Consider the following 18,762-nt stretch of genomic DNA (forward strand, 5'->3'; position numbering starts at 1 on the left):
TTTTACCAATCAACATGTAGATTAAAGTCCTCCATGATAATTGCTGTACCATTTTTACATGCATCAGTTATTTCTTTGTTTATTTCTCGCCCCACCATGATGTTATTATTTGGCGGTCTATAAACTATGCCTATCAGTGACTTTTTCTCCTTATTATTTCTAATTTCCACCCAAATGGATTCAATGCTTTTCTCCATAGAGCCTATATCATCTGCCACTATTGCCCTGATCTCATCCTTAAATATCAGAGCTACACCACCTCCCTTGCCTTCCTGTCTGTCCCTCCGAATAGTCTGATACCCCTGGATATTTAACTCTTGGTCGTGACCACCCTGCAATCATGTCTCTGTAATGGTCACTGTGCCAGCTCCCACATCCTACAGCTACGGCACATCACCTGTCCAGCCATCTCTACTTAGTTGATTAATTTATTACTTAATTTTACAGTGTTCTTTTTCAAATTTAGCACAGATTTCCTACCAGACGATCAGGTCACAGCTTTCCTGTGAAGTCACTTTTCAGGTTCTTTTCAGGAAGTTAGTTTTATACTCACTGGACACTTATTTGCAGATAACTTATGCATGACCAGTCCATCCTTCTGCATTGCTTCTTAATGGAGATACTTTTCAGAACCGAATTGGGTTTGGTTTTAATAACTAATTATGCTATTTTACATTGGATACATACAGGATTAATGAGAAAGATTGGGTTGCAACTGGTACGAGAGTGGGAAGACCTGGTGAGATACATCAGCAATGAGATTGTGAATTCTTTTTCTCTGAAAGAGCTCTTTGTTTTATTCTAGACACTTTAAAATGTTCTCTTTCAAATATTTATTCACTTTGCTTGATAAGACTGTTATGGACTCTTATTTTCACCATTGTTTCTTTTTGTACTTAATGTCCTAAAAATCCCCTTCATAAATAAAATTACCCTTAATGCCCTCTATTCTTACCAAGATGCAAGATTTTTTAAATGTGACCTCCAGTTACTGACTCATCGGCGACTGGAAGCAGTTTACCTTTTCCAATTCCTTCAGTGGTTTGAATCCCTCGATCAGATCTCCTCAATCTCCTCTGCTCTAATGAAAATCCCAATTTCTGTCGTCTTTCCTCAGAACTACAACTTCTCACCTCTGGTAGCATCTTCATGAATATCTTCTGTACTGTCTCCAAGGCCTTGACCTCCTTCCTAAAGTGGGCTTTCCAAGTCTAAACAAAATATTTTAACTGCAGTCTAATCAATGATATGTATAGCTTCAGCCTTTAGTTCTGTATTAAGTGCACCATTTATATAAAAAAATACATACTTTTACACCTCTGTAATCACCCGTTTGTCCACCCGTTTTTAAGATTCTTATATCTAAACACCCAAGCTTTCTTGGTTTCTGTCCATCTTTTTTTAAAATTCATTTGTGGGACATGTGCATCACTGGCAGGCCAGCATTTATTGCCCATCCCTAGTTGCCCGAGGGCAATTGAAAGTCGACCACATTTGCTGTGGCTCTGGGGTCACATGTAGGCCAAACTGGGTAAGGACGGCAGATTTCCTCCCCTAAAGGACATTAGTGAACCAGATGGGTTTTTCCGACAATCGACAATGGTTTCATGGTCATCAGTAGATTCTTAATTCCAGATATGTTTTATTGAATTCAAATTCCACCATCTGCCGTGGCGGGATTCGAACCCGGGTCCCCAGAACACTAGCTGAGTTTCTGGATTAATAGTCTAGTGATAATACCACTAGGCCATCGCCTCCCCATAAAAAAAATCTTTTAAAGATTTACCATTTACCATCTTCTATCCTTATTTTTCCTCCCAAAATATATCACCTCATATTTCTCTGCATTAATTTTAATCTGATATCTGAGGATCAGTAAGTTTGTGGATGACACTAAAATATGTGGTATTGTAGACAGTGAGGAAGGTTATCAAAAATTACAGCAGGATCTTGATCAGCTGGGGAAGTGAGCCGAGAAATGGCAAATGGAGTTCAATACAGGTAAGTGTGAGGTGTTGCATTTTGGAAAGTCAAATCAAGGTCGGACTTTCACGGTGAATGGTAGGATCTTGGGGAGTATCGTGCACCAGAGGGACCTTGGAGTTCAAGTGTACGGTTCTCTAAAGGTGGAGTCACAGGTAGATAAGGCAGTGAAGAAGGCTTTTGACGTGCTGGGCTTCATCAGTCAGGGCATTGAATATCGACGTTGGGAAGTTATATTGCAGTTGTACAGGACGTTGGTGAGTTTTGGTCACCTTGCTATAGGAAAGATCTTATTAAACTGGAGAGAGTGCAGAAGAGATTTACAAGGATGTTGCCCGGACTCAAGGGACTGAGTTAAAGGGAGAGTTCGGACAGGCTGGGACCTTTATCTTTGAAGCGTAGAAGACTGAGGGGTGATCTTATAAAGGTGTATAAGATCATGAGAGGCATCAATAGGGTGAATGCACTCAGTCTTTTTCTCAGGGTTGGGGAATCGAGAACTAGAGGGCATAGGTTTAAGTTAAGAGGGGAAAGAATTAATGGGAACCTGAGGAGTAACTTTTTTACACAGAAGGTGGTACGTATGCGGAATGAGCTGCCGGAGGAAGTGGTTCAGGGAGGGACGTTGACAACATTTAAAAGGCACTTGGACAGATACATGGATAGGAAAGGTTTAGAGGGATATGGGCCAAATGCAGGCAAATGGGGTTAGCTTAGAAGGGCATTTTGGTCGGCATGGACCAGTTTGGGCTGAAGAGCCTGTCTCCGTGCCGCAGATTCTATCAGAATACGGAAGCATTCAGTTTTAACTGAGCTTTTGAGATCTTTGTATTGAATGAGGAATCAAGTCAAGATTCCCATCTTTTAAACAATTGCGATACAATTCATACTTTGTATTCTGCTTTGGTCTTGAAGCTTTGTGCAAGACTGTTACACTTCAAGCAAAGTAATATCTGGCTTCATAAAATATGTAATAGTATTGGGAGTTCTGTTGAGCAGTAGCAGGGATGTGTTGTCAACAGAGCTCTCAGCAACAGTCTATAAATGGTCAGTGCCTTTCCAGAAAAGTCACGCTAAATATTTTGATTTCTGATTGGCAGTCTATAATGTTAGCCACTGTAAATCATGCTATATTGATCAACTATGTTTGAAAATCTTCATTAATAATAATGCATCGTCTGGTACACTATAGTCTTCGCCCATAACTGTCACTGGAATGTTATTGCTTTGCATTGGATATACGCCACGCAGAGAAACTATTCAGACCAACCAGACCACAAAATCATAGAGGCATACATAGCAGAAAAGGCCCTTCAGCCCATTGGGTCTGCACTAAAGGTGCACCAATCCCATTTTCCTACACTTGTCCCATATCCTTGAACGTTAAGGGACAAGTGCTATTTCAACATGCTAGAGTTTTTGCTCCACTTGAGACTCCTTCCATCTCTTCCCATCCAAATCTAGCATTGTAGCTTTCTCCCTCGACTGGGCAGTTTTCCCTTAAATGCCTCTTTACTATTCAGTTCAACTGCTCTCTGGTTCAGGCTCAACAATAACTGCTCAATAACCAGCTGAAATAGAATTTTGATTGAAACCAGGCAGCCTTCTGAGAGAGAACAACTAACTTCAGAGGAAAATAATCCAATGATGAAGTCTCCTGAAGCTTCATTATCCTTCTAAAATCTGTTGACTCTAACAGGACATCAGTTGCACTTTCCATCAGCATTCAAACGTTGTTTAAAGGACACGTCAACAGTCAAGGTTACCAACTGCACTCTGAATGAGCTGATCATTGAATCCTTTGACTACCAAAGCAAAAGCAATTTTCTTAAGGTCTCGGACAGTTCACTATAATATGTAACATCTAGAGAGAAACAGCAAAAGGGATTTTTCATTTTATTATTAGTGACACAAGTAGGTTTGCATTAACACTGCGATGAAGTTACTGTGAAAATCCCCTAGCAGCCACACTCAGACGCCTGTTCGGGTACACTGAGGGAGAATTTAGCATGGCCAATGCACCTAACCAGCACGCCTTTCGGACTGTGGGAGGAAACCGGAGCACCCGGAGGAAACCCACGCAGACACAGGGAGACCGTGCAAACTCCACATGTCTTTCAGACTGTGGGAGGAAACCGGAGCACCCAGAGGAAACCCACGCAGACGTGGGAAGAACATGCAGACTCTGCACAGACAGTAGCCAAGCTGGGAATCGAACCCGGGTCCCTGGCACTGTGTGGCAGCAGTGCTAACCACTGTGCCACCGTGCCGCCCACAGGTTAGATTAGGTTAGACGTTAAGAAAGTAGCCTGGTAGCCTGGCACTAAGCACCTCACACAGAAAATAATTAATTTTAGGTATTCTGCTCTTTCAAATGTTATGTTTCCCACACCTTGATTATATCAAAGGAAGAAAATCATTAGAAACCTTCAATAAAGATCCCACATAAAAGACTCATGACTTAGTTCAGTGGCTGCGGAGTCAGACTGCAGTAAGGCTTGAAACATGGCTACAAAACAAAGCAAGGCATCGAGGGTGGAAGTTAAGGAAAGTTTCTCATAACTGTAGGAAACAGGAAGCATTGTCCCCGCAGGTCTGTATTAGGATCACTGCTGTCCACCATAAACATAAATAATTTGGGCTGAGGAATTGGGGGCATGGTGTGAAAATTTGTGAGTGATACCAATTTGGGAAATGTAGCATTTGAGGAATATAGCACTGCAGAAAAATCAGAGCAAAGGTATGAACATGTTTGCAGAGTGGGCAGATAAATGACAAATACATTTAATGGAGGGAGGTAGGGGGTGGTTAGCTTTGGTCAGACAAAAACAGACCCTTCTTCCTTGGAAGACAAGAAACCAACTGGGTACAGGAGCAAAGAGATTTCAGAACACAGAGACAGAAACTGCAAACAATAGGAGCAAATGTTGACACAGTCAACTCGGGAAAAGAGAAAACTAAGGACAAGCTATAAAATGACATGAAGATGAAACAGCAATTTACTTACATTTCTTTCATTTTAATATACTCTAGTTGCTGTTCTCAATGCTGCCACCTCTGCACTGGGGAGGCCAAACAGAGTTTGGGTGATCACTCCACGCCCCTGTTCAGTCTGTCAGCATGTCCACGAGCTTGTGGTCATTTTAATTCTCCATCCCCTCACACTCTGACCTGGACTCCTACAATCTACCGATGAATCTCGACAGAAGCTCAAGGGACAGCAAAATCATTTGATTATTGAGAGTGACTCTTCTGCAGACCCATATTTTGGCTCTTTACCAGTAAGAAGTCTCACAACACCAGGTTAAAGTCCAACAGGTTTATTTGGTAGCAAAAGCCACTAGCTTTCGGAGCACTGCTCCTTCGTCAGGTAAGCATCTTTACCAGTCTGTCAGGGACCTGGGTTCAATTCCGTTCTCAGGTGACTGTGTGGAGTTTGCCCATTCTCCCCCATGTCTGTGTGGGTTTCTTCCAGGTGTTCCAGTTCCACCTACTCTCCAAAGATATGGTGGTTAGGTTGATTGGCCATGTTAAATTATCCCTTAGTGTCAAGGGACTAGCAGATTAAATACGTGGGTTTACAGGAATAGGATTGTTGTCGATGTTGGCTCGATGGGCTGAATGGCCTCCTTCTGCACTGTGGGGATTCTATGTTTCTATTACCATTTAAGTTTTCATTGCACCATCATCCCTTTCGCCATTTAATGTCTCTTACCTTCCATCTTATGACAGATATATTATTCTTTCCTCCTCTCCCTCCGTACTTGCTGCAAGCCTCTGTGTCTCTCACTTTTTCAGGTTTTGATGGAAGTTCACCAACCTCACGCTTTGGGTGGGATTTTATGGCCTCGCTCGTCCCGAAACCGTAAAATCCCGCCTGAGGTCAACAGACCTTCCCATGGTCCGTCCCTCACCTGTGGCGGGCGGGACAGTAAAACTCCGGCCGTAAACTTTGCTTCTCATTCCACAGCCCTGACGCGCTGCATATTTACAGCACTTTCTGTTTTTATTTCAGAATTTCAGCCGCTGCAGAAATTTACTTCTGTGAATTACGAAGGGTAGACGTGGAGAGACTGTTTTCACTTTTGGTGACTTTTGATAGCGGTTGTAGCCATAAGGCATTCACCAACAGAAGGAATGAAGAACTTGGGAACTTATTTACAATGTGGGCTAAGAATGTGGAACTTGCTGCCACATGGAGTTGAAGCAAGAGAGCATCATTTAAAGGAAGGCTTGATCTATGCACAAGGGGGAAGGAAATAAAGAAATGTTGGTGAAGGATAGGAATAGGTCATTAGGCTGGGAGATGGTTCATGTGGAGAATAAACACCAGTACAGACCAGTTGAGCAGAAATGCCAGTTTGTACGCTGTAGATTCTGTGTAGAATCATAGAATCAGTGAATACCTACAGTGCAGAAGGAGGCCATTCAGCCCATCGAGCCTACAGCGACAACAATCCCACCCAGGTACTATCCCCATAGCCCCACATATATACCCTACTAATCCCCCTGACATTCCCCTAACACCAAGGAGCAATTTAGCATGGCCAAGCAACGTAACCAGCACATGTTGGAGCGCAATTCTATTTGATGAATGTTTCCTTAAAAGAAATCCATTTGGGATGATATGACCGCCTGGATTTTCCAATAGTAATGATGATGAAACTGTCAGTCTTTGTGATTATTACTACCAGCGAAAGTGACAGCAATTTCAGGAGTCCATTCATGTGCAGAATAACACAATATCCAGAAGTCGCTGTCATTGTGTCGAAGCTTCTCTGGATGATAAACGGCTGAGGAACTCTTAAACTGCAACCATGGAAATAAACTGAATTGACAAGAATATCCATTCTTTTAGACTCCTTGTAAAAAGCCTTTAAAAGGTGTAGCTGGATTTGCAACATCATTCTCACTTCCTCATTACTGCTGAGCGCCCTCACTGGCACTGGAAACCCGATTTCACAATTGTGGAATGTCAACTTTTCCACAACGATTAAAGAAAGGATTTTTAAAAACGTTCTCACAAGGGTTGCCTTTATTTTATATCTTCATTTAGCATATATCTTAATCCTATTATAGTCATTTATTTCACTTGCTGAAAATTGAAGGATATCAATTGCTTTTAATCACCTTTGATTTTGATTTGGTTTGATTTATTATTGTCACATGTATTGGTATACAGTGAAAAGTATTGTTTCTGGCAAGCTATACAGATCGTTCATAGAGTACATAGGAGCGAAGGAAAGGAGAGAGTGCAGAATGTAGTGTTACAGTCATAGCTAGGGTGTAGAGGAAGATCAACTCAATATGAGGTAGGTCCATTCAAAAGTCTGACTGCAGCAGAGAAGGAGCTGTTCTTGAGTCAGTATTTCTGGTATCTCTTGGCACCAGATATGAATGGTAATCTGGAAAAACAACACCACAGAGATCACTCAGGGCGGAATTGTTCCCATAATTGGTCAGAGTGCCAGCCTGACAGGAACTTGACGATTTTGCGCCAGGGTTTGTCCCTGGCAGGTTCCCCCTCGATTGAATCTCATTATTCTGAAGCTGTTGTAAACCTTGCCAGTGTGACATCATGTCAGCGAGGTTGAATATTCAGTGAGGGGGGATCATGTGGTGGGAAGGTCTGTTAATAATATTAAAATTTATTAAAATGCATGTGAATGAGGTTCCCGCCCTCCTAGGTCTTTGTTGGTTGTTTTCTTTGAGGTCAGTGCCATCATTTCACCATTGGCTGCAAAACCTGGGCCAAACTTTTCGTACTCCTTATAAAAAGTAGTGCTATCATCGCTAGTTCTTTTTGGTGATAATGAAATTGATAGGACAATAAGGAGATTAGCCAAGGCCATTATCATTGTTACAACAAGGAATGACAAATTGTTGACAACATAAAAAGAATGGTTAAAGAAAAGCTTTAAGCTGAAGGAAAAGGCTTGCACAAATGTAATAAAAGTGGAAATCTGGCAGATTGGGATAATTTTAAAAAGTAACAAAAGTTTACAAAGCAAGTGAAAAGGATGCAACAAAAAAAAGCATGAATATAACTTGGAAAATTATCAAAGTTAACAGTGTAAGTTTTTATAAATAGCTTATGAGAAAGAGTAGTAAATATTCATGGAAAGCAGATCTTGAATCCGTACAGTACAGAAATAGGCCATTCAGCCTACTGAGCCTGCACCAACAACAATCCCACCTAAGCCCTATCCCCATAATCCCATGCAGTCATCCTACTAATCTCCCTGTCACTCAAGGCCAATTTAGCATGGCCAATCCACCCAACCCACACATCTTTGGACTGTGGGAGGAAACTGGAGTATGCAGAGGAAACCCACGCAGACACAGGGAGAACATGCAGACTCCACACAGACAGTGGAGCCAAGACCGGAATTGAACCCAGGTCCCTGGCACTATGAGGCAGCAGTGCTAACCACTGTGCCACTGTGTCACCCAGACATAGGTGAGACTATAATAGATAATAAGGTATATGCAAACTTGTTAAATTAATAGTTTGCATCCAAGTTCACAGTGCAGAGCACAAAATACCAGCAGTAGAAAAGGTGATGAACCAAGAAAATATAACACTTGCAAAAAATGTTATTGGAGAACATGAGTCTTAAGGTAAACAGATCTGTGGGAGCTGATGGCTTCCACCCACGAGTGTTAAAAAAACAAGATGAAAAATTGCAGGTTCTTTTGCCATAATTTTCCAAGGCTCTCTAAATTCAGTAATTGTGTGATGTGATTGGAAAGTTTTAAATATCACGTCAATATTTAAGATGGTTGGTTGGGGAGACTTGAGGGGAGGAAAAGAGAAACAGATTAACTAGAGATCTCTCAGGTATGGAAATGACACCAGAATATATTATCAAGTATAGGGGTTGTGGTAAACCACTGTTAGCTTATTACCTGTATATGTGACATGCCTGGACACATCCCTGCCGGCCCTACCCGAGACTCCTCCCCCCCGGTCCAGGTATAAAGGCGACTGCTCCCCACCCCCCTGCCTCAGTCTGGACCAGTTCATCGGCATGGGTGTGCTCCAAGTCTTTTGCTAATAAAAGCCTAGTTGTTCTTGCATGCAAACTAGTCTTTGCTCGGTTGATGGTGCATCAGGGGTCCCACTTTTACCTTGGAGGTGCTCATTTTGTGGTGAGGAAGCCGAGAAGGACAAGTTTCCTTCAGATCGTGCTGAATTTAATGGCAGGCCCTGATTATCATTTTTAACACCAAATCCTGGCTGCAACTGGAGAGAATAATCATAGAATCCCTATTGCGCAAAAGAAGACCATTCAGCCCATCGAGCCCACCGACAGAGCATCCTACCCAGGATCACACCAGGATCACATCCCCGTAACCCTACACATTTATCCCACTAATCTCCTAGCCTACACATCTTGAGACACTAAAGAGCAATTTAGCATGGCCGTTCCATCTAACCTGCACATCTTTGGCGTGTAGGAGGAAACCGGAGAACCCGGAGGAAATCCATACAGACACGGGGAGAATGTGCAAACTCCACCCAGACAGTCACCCAAGGCTGAAATCGAACCTGGGTCCCTTGCATTGTGAGGTAGCAGTGTTAACCACTATGCCACAGCACCACATTGAGCAGAGGGGAGGGAGGGATCGGAAAGGGAGCGGGGGGGGGGGGGGGGGGGGGGGGAGAACGGGAATAAACATTAGAGATGATTCGTAGAATCCTACAATACAGAAGGAGGCCATTCAGTCCATTAAATCTGCGCCAATCACAATCCCACACAGGCTCCATCCCCACATTTACCCTAGCTAGACCCCTGACACTAAGGGGCAATTTAACATGGCCAATGCACCTTACCCACACATATTTGGAGTGTGGGAGGAAACCGGAGCACCCGGAGGAAACCCACACAGACACAGGGAGAAAGTGCAAACTCCACACAGTGACCCATGCTGGGAATCAAACCCGGGTTCCTGGCACTGTGAGGCAGCAGTGCTAACCACTGTGCCACCGTGCTGCCCTAAATCCAAATCCATGTGTTTGTGAGGGGTTAGAGGAAGGTTGGATATTGGGGAAAGATCAAGGCTCTGAGTACAGGAGTGGGAAGATTGGAGGGGTCGGAGGATAAGGGGCGAATCCACACACGTGTGTTTGGAGAAGCAGTGAAGCTGGATCCAGTAGGTAAGCGGAATAGCATTTACAACTCATGGATCTAGCAGTCCTCACATCTCACTTTAGCTGGGGGGTTTCCTGAGCCGGTGGGCCCAGGTTACATTTAAACGGTGGTTAAGTCTGAGGCAGGCAGCATCATTATAATATTTAATTGACCAATCTGCCTCCTGTAAGTGGGCTGTTTGCCAATAGCCTCCATCACACCTCCGTTCAAACTGAAACCAGGCAGGTTGGAATCAGGTTTCAGATTTTAAACCTTTGCACATCCCACTCAATCCCAATCCATGTGTTTGTGAGGGGTTAAAACTACCCCCCAGAGTGATTAAGCATTTGAATAAGTAGGAGGTGATTAGACTCCTGGCCTGGATGGTGATGGGTAGCTCATATCTGACTAACCTTTGGAGGAGGTCACTAACAAAGTGTAGAGGAGAGTGTCCACAGATGTTGTCCATATAGATTGTCAAGAGGCAATTGATAACATTGTCCATAAGAAGTTATTAGCAAAAAGGAGAGCAGATAAAACTAGGGCAAGCTTGTGACATGGACTGGTAATTGGTTGCAAGTTAAGAAGATAGAGATTAAGGTTAAAGGAAACATACTCACATGGGTAAAATGTCACAAGTGGTATCCCTCAGTGTTCTGGGACCTCAGCCTTTCGCCAGTTACATCACCGGTTTGGATGAAAGAGTGGAGAGCTAAGCGCCCAAGTTGGCAGATGGCACATGGGAGTAACAGTGAGTTTGTCGAGAGGACCAAAAAGTTACAAAGGGACAGAGGCCAATCAAATGAGTGGTTAAAACTGTGTCAGATGGAATTCCATATATGGAAATATGAGGTAATCCAGTCTGGAGGGAAGGACTTGAAACTGTTGGGAAGCAAAGTGATTTAGGTATCCAGGTACAAACAAATAATCAGAAAGGCCAATGCAATATTATCTGACAAGACTTGGAGTACAAAGGAGTGGGAGTCACATACAGTTTTGATCAGATCCCATCTGGAAATTCTGGTCAGTTCTTGGAACTGCACCTGAGGAAAGGTATCTTGACCGTGGAGGGAATATAGTGCCGATTTATCAGAATTCTATCAAGGGATCTGGGGTGGAAGGCGAGATCAGGTCTGATCAAAATGAATGGCGAGGCAGGCTCGAAGGGCTCAATGGCTTCTGCCTGCTTCTAGTTTCTATGTTTCTATACTGGGGGCTTAAAAGGTTAAATTATCAGGGGGGGTTGCATAAGATTGGGTTGTACTCCCTTGAGCTTAGAAGGTTCTGAGACTTTCAGACACAGAAGGAACATTAATCGCAAGAGCTAATAGCCACAAAAGCCACATGGACAAGTTGAGGTTCAACAATACTCGAGGAACAGGTACATTTAATAAAGAATGTTCAAGCTGGGACTAGCAGAATGTCCAGAACTACTAAAAGAAAGGAGGTAAAAGTTAAGTGTTGGTTTGAACCTTTGGGAATAGGATTTGGATTACAGAATCAACCATGATGTCTCTTCTCCTATCTACCTTCCTTACTTTGAAAAAGATAATGGGAGAGAACAAATTGTAGAATGGCCATGTTTCTCGTATTTAGTAAAGAAACGCAAAGCCATTTCAGATGTGCCAGATTAACTCATGGCACCAGCACATCTTAACTCTTTTTGACCTTTCCCTTTTATTCTTGTGAATCCGGGTTGTGGATGTAAAGAAGGCAGCAGTTGTGGTTGATAGCAGAAAAGATTCCCTACAGATGTTCATCTGGAATCACACAATGTCCTATTGCAGCAGATTTTAAAGTAAGTACATGTTATAATTCAGATAGCATAAGAGCCCACAGGATGAAAACTTATGTGGTAATATTCAGGGAAACGTCACATCTATAGGGGCAACTTCTATGTGGTTCGTGCCAATAATGAGAAGAATGTGTTATTTACAACACAGAATGGAAGGTCACAAGGCACCAGCTACAAAAATAGGCAGGAAACAGCACTGTTTTCCCACTGCTGCACTGACCTCATTAACGGCATGTGGAGGAAAATGAATGAAGGAGAATGGATGTTACAAAGTCATAGATCTCAATGTCACAGTACTCATGGTTTATACATAGTCGTTTGAACAGAAGAGAACTGAACTGCAATGATGAATATATTGAGCTCCATATATATTCATACAATATATATTGTATATAATATATATGGAAAAAAAGCTGTGATAATGATTGAAAGTTCCTGGAGTAATTTCAAAATAATGAAAAATTAATGAGGGTTTAAATTAAAAATCCCAAATCCTATGACTGAAATAGAGCTTTATAAGTTACCTCATAGGCCAAGTTGAAGCAACAAATTGAGCAGAAGGATCCGATTCCCAAGAGCTATGCTCGACACGGATATATAGGCCATCACAGTCTTCTCGCAAAGTACACTCATTACCATTCCAATCTACTTTTACATGCACCAACAAGAAGGAGCTAGAAACTGATCGGTGTACTATTCTGTTTTGTGGCTACCACTCAGCCAAATAAGGTCCAATGTGAGGGGCAGTAAGTGTGCTTACGTTTCTGGCTAGAGGTGGATCATCTGCCATATTAGATAAGGGCAAGAAATATGTCCTTTACCCACACCTGGATCAGGCAGTGGACCATTTACACATGCAAATAAGGGCCCCAAAAGCCAGTCCATTGGCTGCTCTTAACCAAGAGGGCAGATAGCGTATTTCAATGTGGAGTCAGGAAGAGCACTCTCCCATTAAGGGGATTTATCGCCTTTGCTCCAACTCCACCCACCAACCTAACGTCACCCTCACCTGCCAATTGCCCAGATCCTCGTCCTGACCCCTAATGGCCACCGCTCCTGGGCCTAAACTCCCAATCCCCCCTGAAACATGATGACCAGCTTCACATCAATTCCTTCTCTATCATATGCTTTCTATTCACTTTGTTAATGATCATTTTAAACCGATAATTCTTTACTGCTGACTCCTTAACCAGACAAAATAATCTTGGTCGATTCATTCTGTCAAAACTCTTCCATAATTTGAATATCCTCTATTAATTCTCCTCGTGGACTTTCCTTTGCAAGTGAGATAGTTTTTTTTTAGATATCCTGTCCAAGTACAAAATGGTGTTAATTTCTTTCACAGTTGTGCTAAAAATCCCAATTTTACAATCGATAGTGAGGAATATAAGACCGTAGGATTGTAGATAGGAGCAAAAGCAGCATTTAGCCCCTTACCCCCCCATCCCTGCTTCACCATGTAATGAGATCATTGCTGATCTGCCTGTGGCCTGAAGCTCACTTTCCTCTCTGCCCTCCATAACCCTGGACTCCCTTGTCGATCAAAATTCTATCTAACTCAGCCTTGAACATATTCAATGACGCAGCTTCCACTGCTGTCTGGGGAAGTGAGTTTCAAAGGTTAATGACCTTCTGTGAGAGAGAAAAAAAATCCTCCTCATCTCCATCTTAAATCTTCAACCTTGTTGATGATCATTCTGAATTGGCCTTAATACCAGTCTGGTAATTAAATTATTTTACTCAGCAAGGAGTAAATGCTGCAGATTTTGACTTTAGAGAAATCCTTCAGGCATCTGGTTCCCCCTTCATAATGTTGGTATGATGAGCATGCGTTCATTAATGTATAAAGAGTCTGAACATTGGCAATGATTCAAAATGTTTAAATGTAGACTCAACTATCAGTGACAGCAAAACACAGTGTAATCATATTATATATCATATCATAGTATTCGGGTGTTCAGGGCTGTGAGGGTTAATGTGGGACACTTTTTTATTCATTCGTGGGACATGCCAGCATTTGGTGCCCATCTTAGTTGCCCTTGGAGGACAGTTGAGAGTCAATCACATTGCTGTGATTCTGGAGTCACATGTAAGCCAGACTAGGTAAGGACGGCAGATTTCCTTCCCTAAAGGACATTAGTGAACTGGGGAAACAGTACTGGCCACCTTATGATCTAGAGGTTCAGATGGGAGAAGTAGAGTGCAGTGGTGAGTCTGGCAAAGTCGGCATGAAAGTAGCACCTAGTTAAGGTTGTATCCTATATGTAAGTAAGTGCTATTAATCAACACTTATTGTTCAACCATACAATATCTAGGCATCTTCATGAGATAACACACAATACAACAAAGTGGCAGCAGGTGAAGGACCCCAAAATCTGTAACAGTGAAGAAGCAAACAAATTGCTCTCTAACCAGAGAGGAGTGTGTCTAACTTGAAGATCCTAAGCTGGAAATTTCCAAAGAAACTCCATTGCATGGGTGCAGGCTGAAAGGCAGAAGAAAGATCCATTTTGGTCTGTAAAAGGACTCCAACAAAGCATGTGGAGGTTCATTTCAGGACCTGATTGAAAGGAGAGACAAGGAACCTAGCCACATCATAGACAGGGTAGCAAACCCCCCAAAAAGGCTGAAATAAGCTTTTACATTTGGCACAATAATCAGTTAGCACTGGCAGACCAATTGTTTACTGAGCGCCGCTTGGAGACCACTGCAGCCTTGATTCCAAGTCGGCTCCATAACACACTGCGACCACAGGTGAACGCAGAAACAAAATTTAAAAGATAAGTTAGAGCAAAAAATTGATTCTCCAGGAATGCAACGAGCTGGTCGAAACAAAGATTTTCGGCAGAATCATTGAAGTTTAAAATGGTTCTGTAATCATAACAGGAGCCCATCAAATCCCGACAAGCATTGGAAGAAAAAAACCTTAATTCCCCATGCTGAAAACCGTTCTGAATGGTAAATCATCACTGCCAGACCAACTAAGACAGATGGGAAGGCCAGACTGGGTGGAAAATTGAGTGTAATGGAGAATGCGATTCTTAAGATACATGATAGCATCAGGCTTGAATGAGAAGACAGAGGTTGGACAAGTGAATACACGACTATATTCAGTAGGTCCAATAGACAATGACATAAGTGCCAGACAAGGAATAAATGCATCTTCCAATAACTTTGAAGAAATTATGAAGTTTTTGACACCTACTTTAACCTAAGAAACAATGACATTTGTGAGCGAGCAAAATTTAACAAGAGTGTCCGAAAGCCGTGGGTAACCGTAGACTCTTTCATAAATGAGTTATACTGATCGGCTGAAGGCTGTGACTATGGTGACCTTAATGGGAGTGGCTGATGATATTCCTTTGGAAGTTCTCCAATCTAAAGAAGACCTGACTTTGGAAAAATCCATCCAAATAGTCAATCAGAGGCACGGGTGGCAGAATGATTAGCACGGCTGCCTCAGAGCACCAGGGACCCAGGTTCAATTCTGGCTTTGGGCGACAGTCTGTGTGGAGTTTGCACGTTCTCCCCATGTCTGCGTGGGTTTTCTCTGGGTGCTCTGGTTTCTTCCCACAGTCCAAGATGTGCAGGTTAGGTGGATTGGTCATGCTCAGTTGCCCTTTAGTGGCAGGGGGACTAGCAGGGTAAATACTTGGGGTTACAGGGATTGTTGTCAGTGCAGGCTCAACGGGCCAAATGGCCTCTTTGACCAAACTCTCCAACAGTGCAACATTCTCAAAAACTGATGCCAGCCCCGGCTCCTAGCGGGTTCCATTAAATGAGAAATCTAAGCTACTGACAACATTAATCACCCCATTGGCAGATTCCGCTGCAACTGTTTGATCTTCGGCATCCCTTCAGCACCCGGGATCTTTCAGTGCACGATCTCACAAGGCCTAAAAGGAGTCATCTGTCATATGGATGATGTCCTTGCCCAGGGTACAACTGGGAAGAAAGATTGGAAAATCCCGTCTGAGGTCAACGGCCCTTTGCATGGTCCGTGTCCCGCCCGCTACGATTCGCGTGGCAGGCAGGATGGCAACATTCCGCCCATAATGTCAATTTGATTGACAGGCTCAAGTTATATTGCCAGTTGGTGACAACACAACTACAGCGAGCTCCAAAATGCATCAACAAATACAACTGCAGCTGACACAAGACAAAGATTACATCCGCATCTGTTAGTACAAGATTGGCCACTGCAGCAGTCAGTTGGCAATGTAATGAAAGTTTACTTTGAACAGCAGAAACACTTGACTGCAACTGATGATCTGCTAGTGTATGATGAGCGGTTGGTCATTCCCGTCTCATTCTTGGCCGGAGATCTTACAACGAATCCACCAAGGTCACTTGGGCATCAGAAAGTGGAGAGCGCGGGCTCAGTCTGCAGCGTGGTGGCTGGGAATATCAATTTTAAACTGTCAGGATGTGCACTGCACATTCCAGTCCCGAGGGAGCCCCTTATCCACAGACAGTTTATTACCAGGCCGTAGGGAACAGATCTATTCGTATCCAATGGCACATCCTTCCTTCTGATTGGTGATTACTTCTCTCAGTGCGTCAAAGCGAAGCAGTTACACACAATGACCACTCATTCAGTCATTACTTCATTGAAAGAAACCTTTGCCATCCATGGCATCCTGGGCCAGGTGGTGTCTGACAAGGGCCCACAACTCACTAATCGATACTTCACTCATTCTGCCAGGAATTATGCATTTCAACATCTCACAGTTCCTGAGAAGATCCACAATCTAATGGTGCAGTAGAATGGGGAGTTTGCACTATTAAAACTCTCTTGAAGCAAAATGAACTACTTTCCAATGGAGATTTTGACACGTGGATCCACTACAACATGGATTAGCTCTATTGGAGCTGCTAATGGGCAGTAGATTTTTCACTCAACTTCCCACGCTGCTGAAAGAATGAATCTCAGGGTTGCAAGTCAAGGACTATCTGAAGGTTCAGGACCAAGAACAGTCCTATAGACAGCAACAAGCTTCCACTTACAATAGGGGGTACTGCACTGGAAACCTGCCCAGGTTAAGCAGAGGTGAGAAGGTTTGGATCAGTGACCATGAGCAGTTGTCATTGTCCTGAGCGATGAAGATTAACGATGATCTTACTTGCCACATTCCTCAGGAGGCACAATCAGATTGAACAGGAGAGGTTTTCTCCTCACTCCCCGTGGCAAACCTCCTATCAAACAGTTGAGTGGAAACAATGGAGAAACACAATAATTGAAACATCAAGCACTGCAACTTCAACTCCAGAGCAACACAGTCAAAGCAATGGAGATGACCACTCCTCCAGACTTGAAAAGATCAAGATCTGGAAGCATAGTAAGGCCTCCAGACTACCTGAATCTCTAAAGTCAGAGACTTGGGAGGGAGAAGCGGTACCATGTAAATATTATTGTAAATATATCTGGGTAAAGCTTTGGGGGAGTGATGTGGTATTGGGACTTTAAGGGTTAAATATGGACTGGGGGAACAGCACGACTAACATTACGATGTAGGCAGTTATATTAGAGTATTAGAGTGTAATGGCTCTGGTAGAAATTGGCATGAGGATAGCATCGAGTCAGTACTGTATCCTATGTATGTGGATATCATTACATGTTGTTAATAAACAGCTATTGTTCAGCCATACAAGCCTCTCCACCTCTTCACGGGACAGCTTACAACCACAGAACACAGTGCCCAAAAGCCTTGGCTGAATTCTGCGACAGAATAATGCCTGATGCACATCCTTTCGATCACGGGCCCTGGGATGTGCTTTCAGGGTGCGTACAACAGGAATTAAACCCTCTCACCTGGGTGATACACGCTCCAGTGAACGCAACTATGACAGCGACTACGTTGACTGTCAGCTGGAACTGTAGAAACTTGGAGATGCTGTCATAAACGTTGCGGCCCCACATGACAGCCTTCACGATGCTGCTGAAATTATCATCGGTCAAGATAATGTCGGAGGCTTCCTTCGCTACGTCAGTGCCAGCAATGCCCTATAATACAGGAATTAACAGTTAACCAGCACCACTGGTGAGAGCAAATCTCTTGATTTAACAGCTTCAGGAGAAAGAAAACAAAAACAAGTCAACGCGATTCCAAAATTAATATTTTTTAAAACCATTGTGAACAAATGATACTCATTGTTATGATAACCAGAGTTATCATAATTAATAGTTATTAGATATTAAGTTATTATAATTAATAGTTATTAGATATTAAGTTATTATAATTAATTGTTATTAGATATTAATTAAGTTATTATAACAACCAGACTCTGAGTAAAACCATTAATTGGATGATGTTCATTAATAAGGCATTGTCAATATTTGGGAATTAAGCACTTTTCTCAACCACTGTTAGGGCAGGGAGGGCCGATGTTAACGTGTTTTTAAGGAAATCTTGTCTTCAAGAGAATGTGTCTTAATTCAAATCTCAGAAAAACATCTCCAAATGTACCGAAGGGATATTGAACTGATAGCAGCCATTCTTGCAACAGCTCTGGATTGCAACTAAATCTGGAATGCGTTTGTGCCGAATGATGTCTATTTTTATGCTGTGAACTCACCAGCGATTTGGCTGACGAATTTGACTTACCGAAATCTGCATTCACAAAACTTTGGAAACCCAAGTCAGCTACAATCAAGTTTTTTTGAAAGTGTTCTTTACAGATGAAGGCTGAGTTGAGGGACTTTCATGTGAACATATTCTCCTGTCTTTGCTCAAAACAATCCCCATGGTAACGGCTTTGATATAAAATAAAAACTAGGCATTCATAAGATCCATATCCTTAAAATACCATTAGCCTGAATTCTCCAAACAGCAGCAATGCTAGGTGGGT

General features: G+C 42.7%; 1 protein-coding gene across 2 annotated transcripts in view; it reads right to left on the minus strand.

Moving 5' to 3' along the window:
• The window catches only part of atp2b2 (ATPase plasma membrane Ca2+ transporting 2), a 396,677-nt gene that overhangs the window by 40,577 nt on the left and 337,338 nt on the right, over nt 1–18,762 (minus strand). For both annotated transcript variants that reach the window (XM_078209746.1, XM_078209745.1), the window contains exon 17: nt 17,726–17,917. In XM_078209746.1, the coding sequence (XP_078065872.1) occupies nt 17,726–17,917 (192 nt within the window). The remainder of the gene's footprint in view (nt 1–17,725; nt 17,918–18,762) is intronic.

Source organism: Mustelus asterias, chromosome 3 (genome assembly GCF_964213995.1).
Source record: "Mustelus asterias chromosome 3, sMusAst1.hap1.1, whole genome shotgun sequence".
Taxonomy (NCBI): Eukaryota; Metazoa; Chordata; class Chondrichthyes; order Carcharhiniformes; family Triakidae; genus Mustelus; species Mustelus asterias.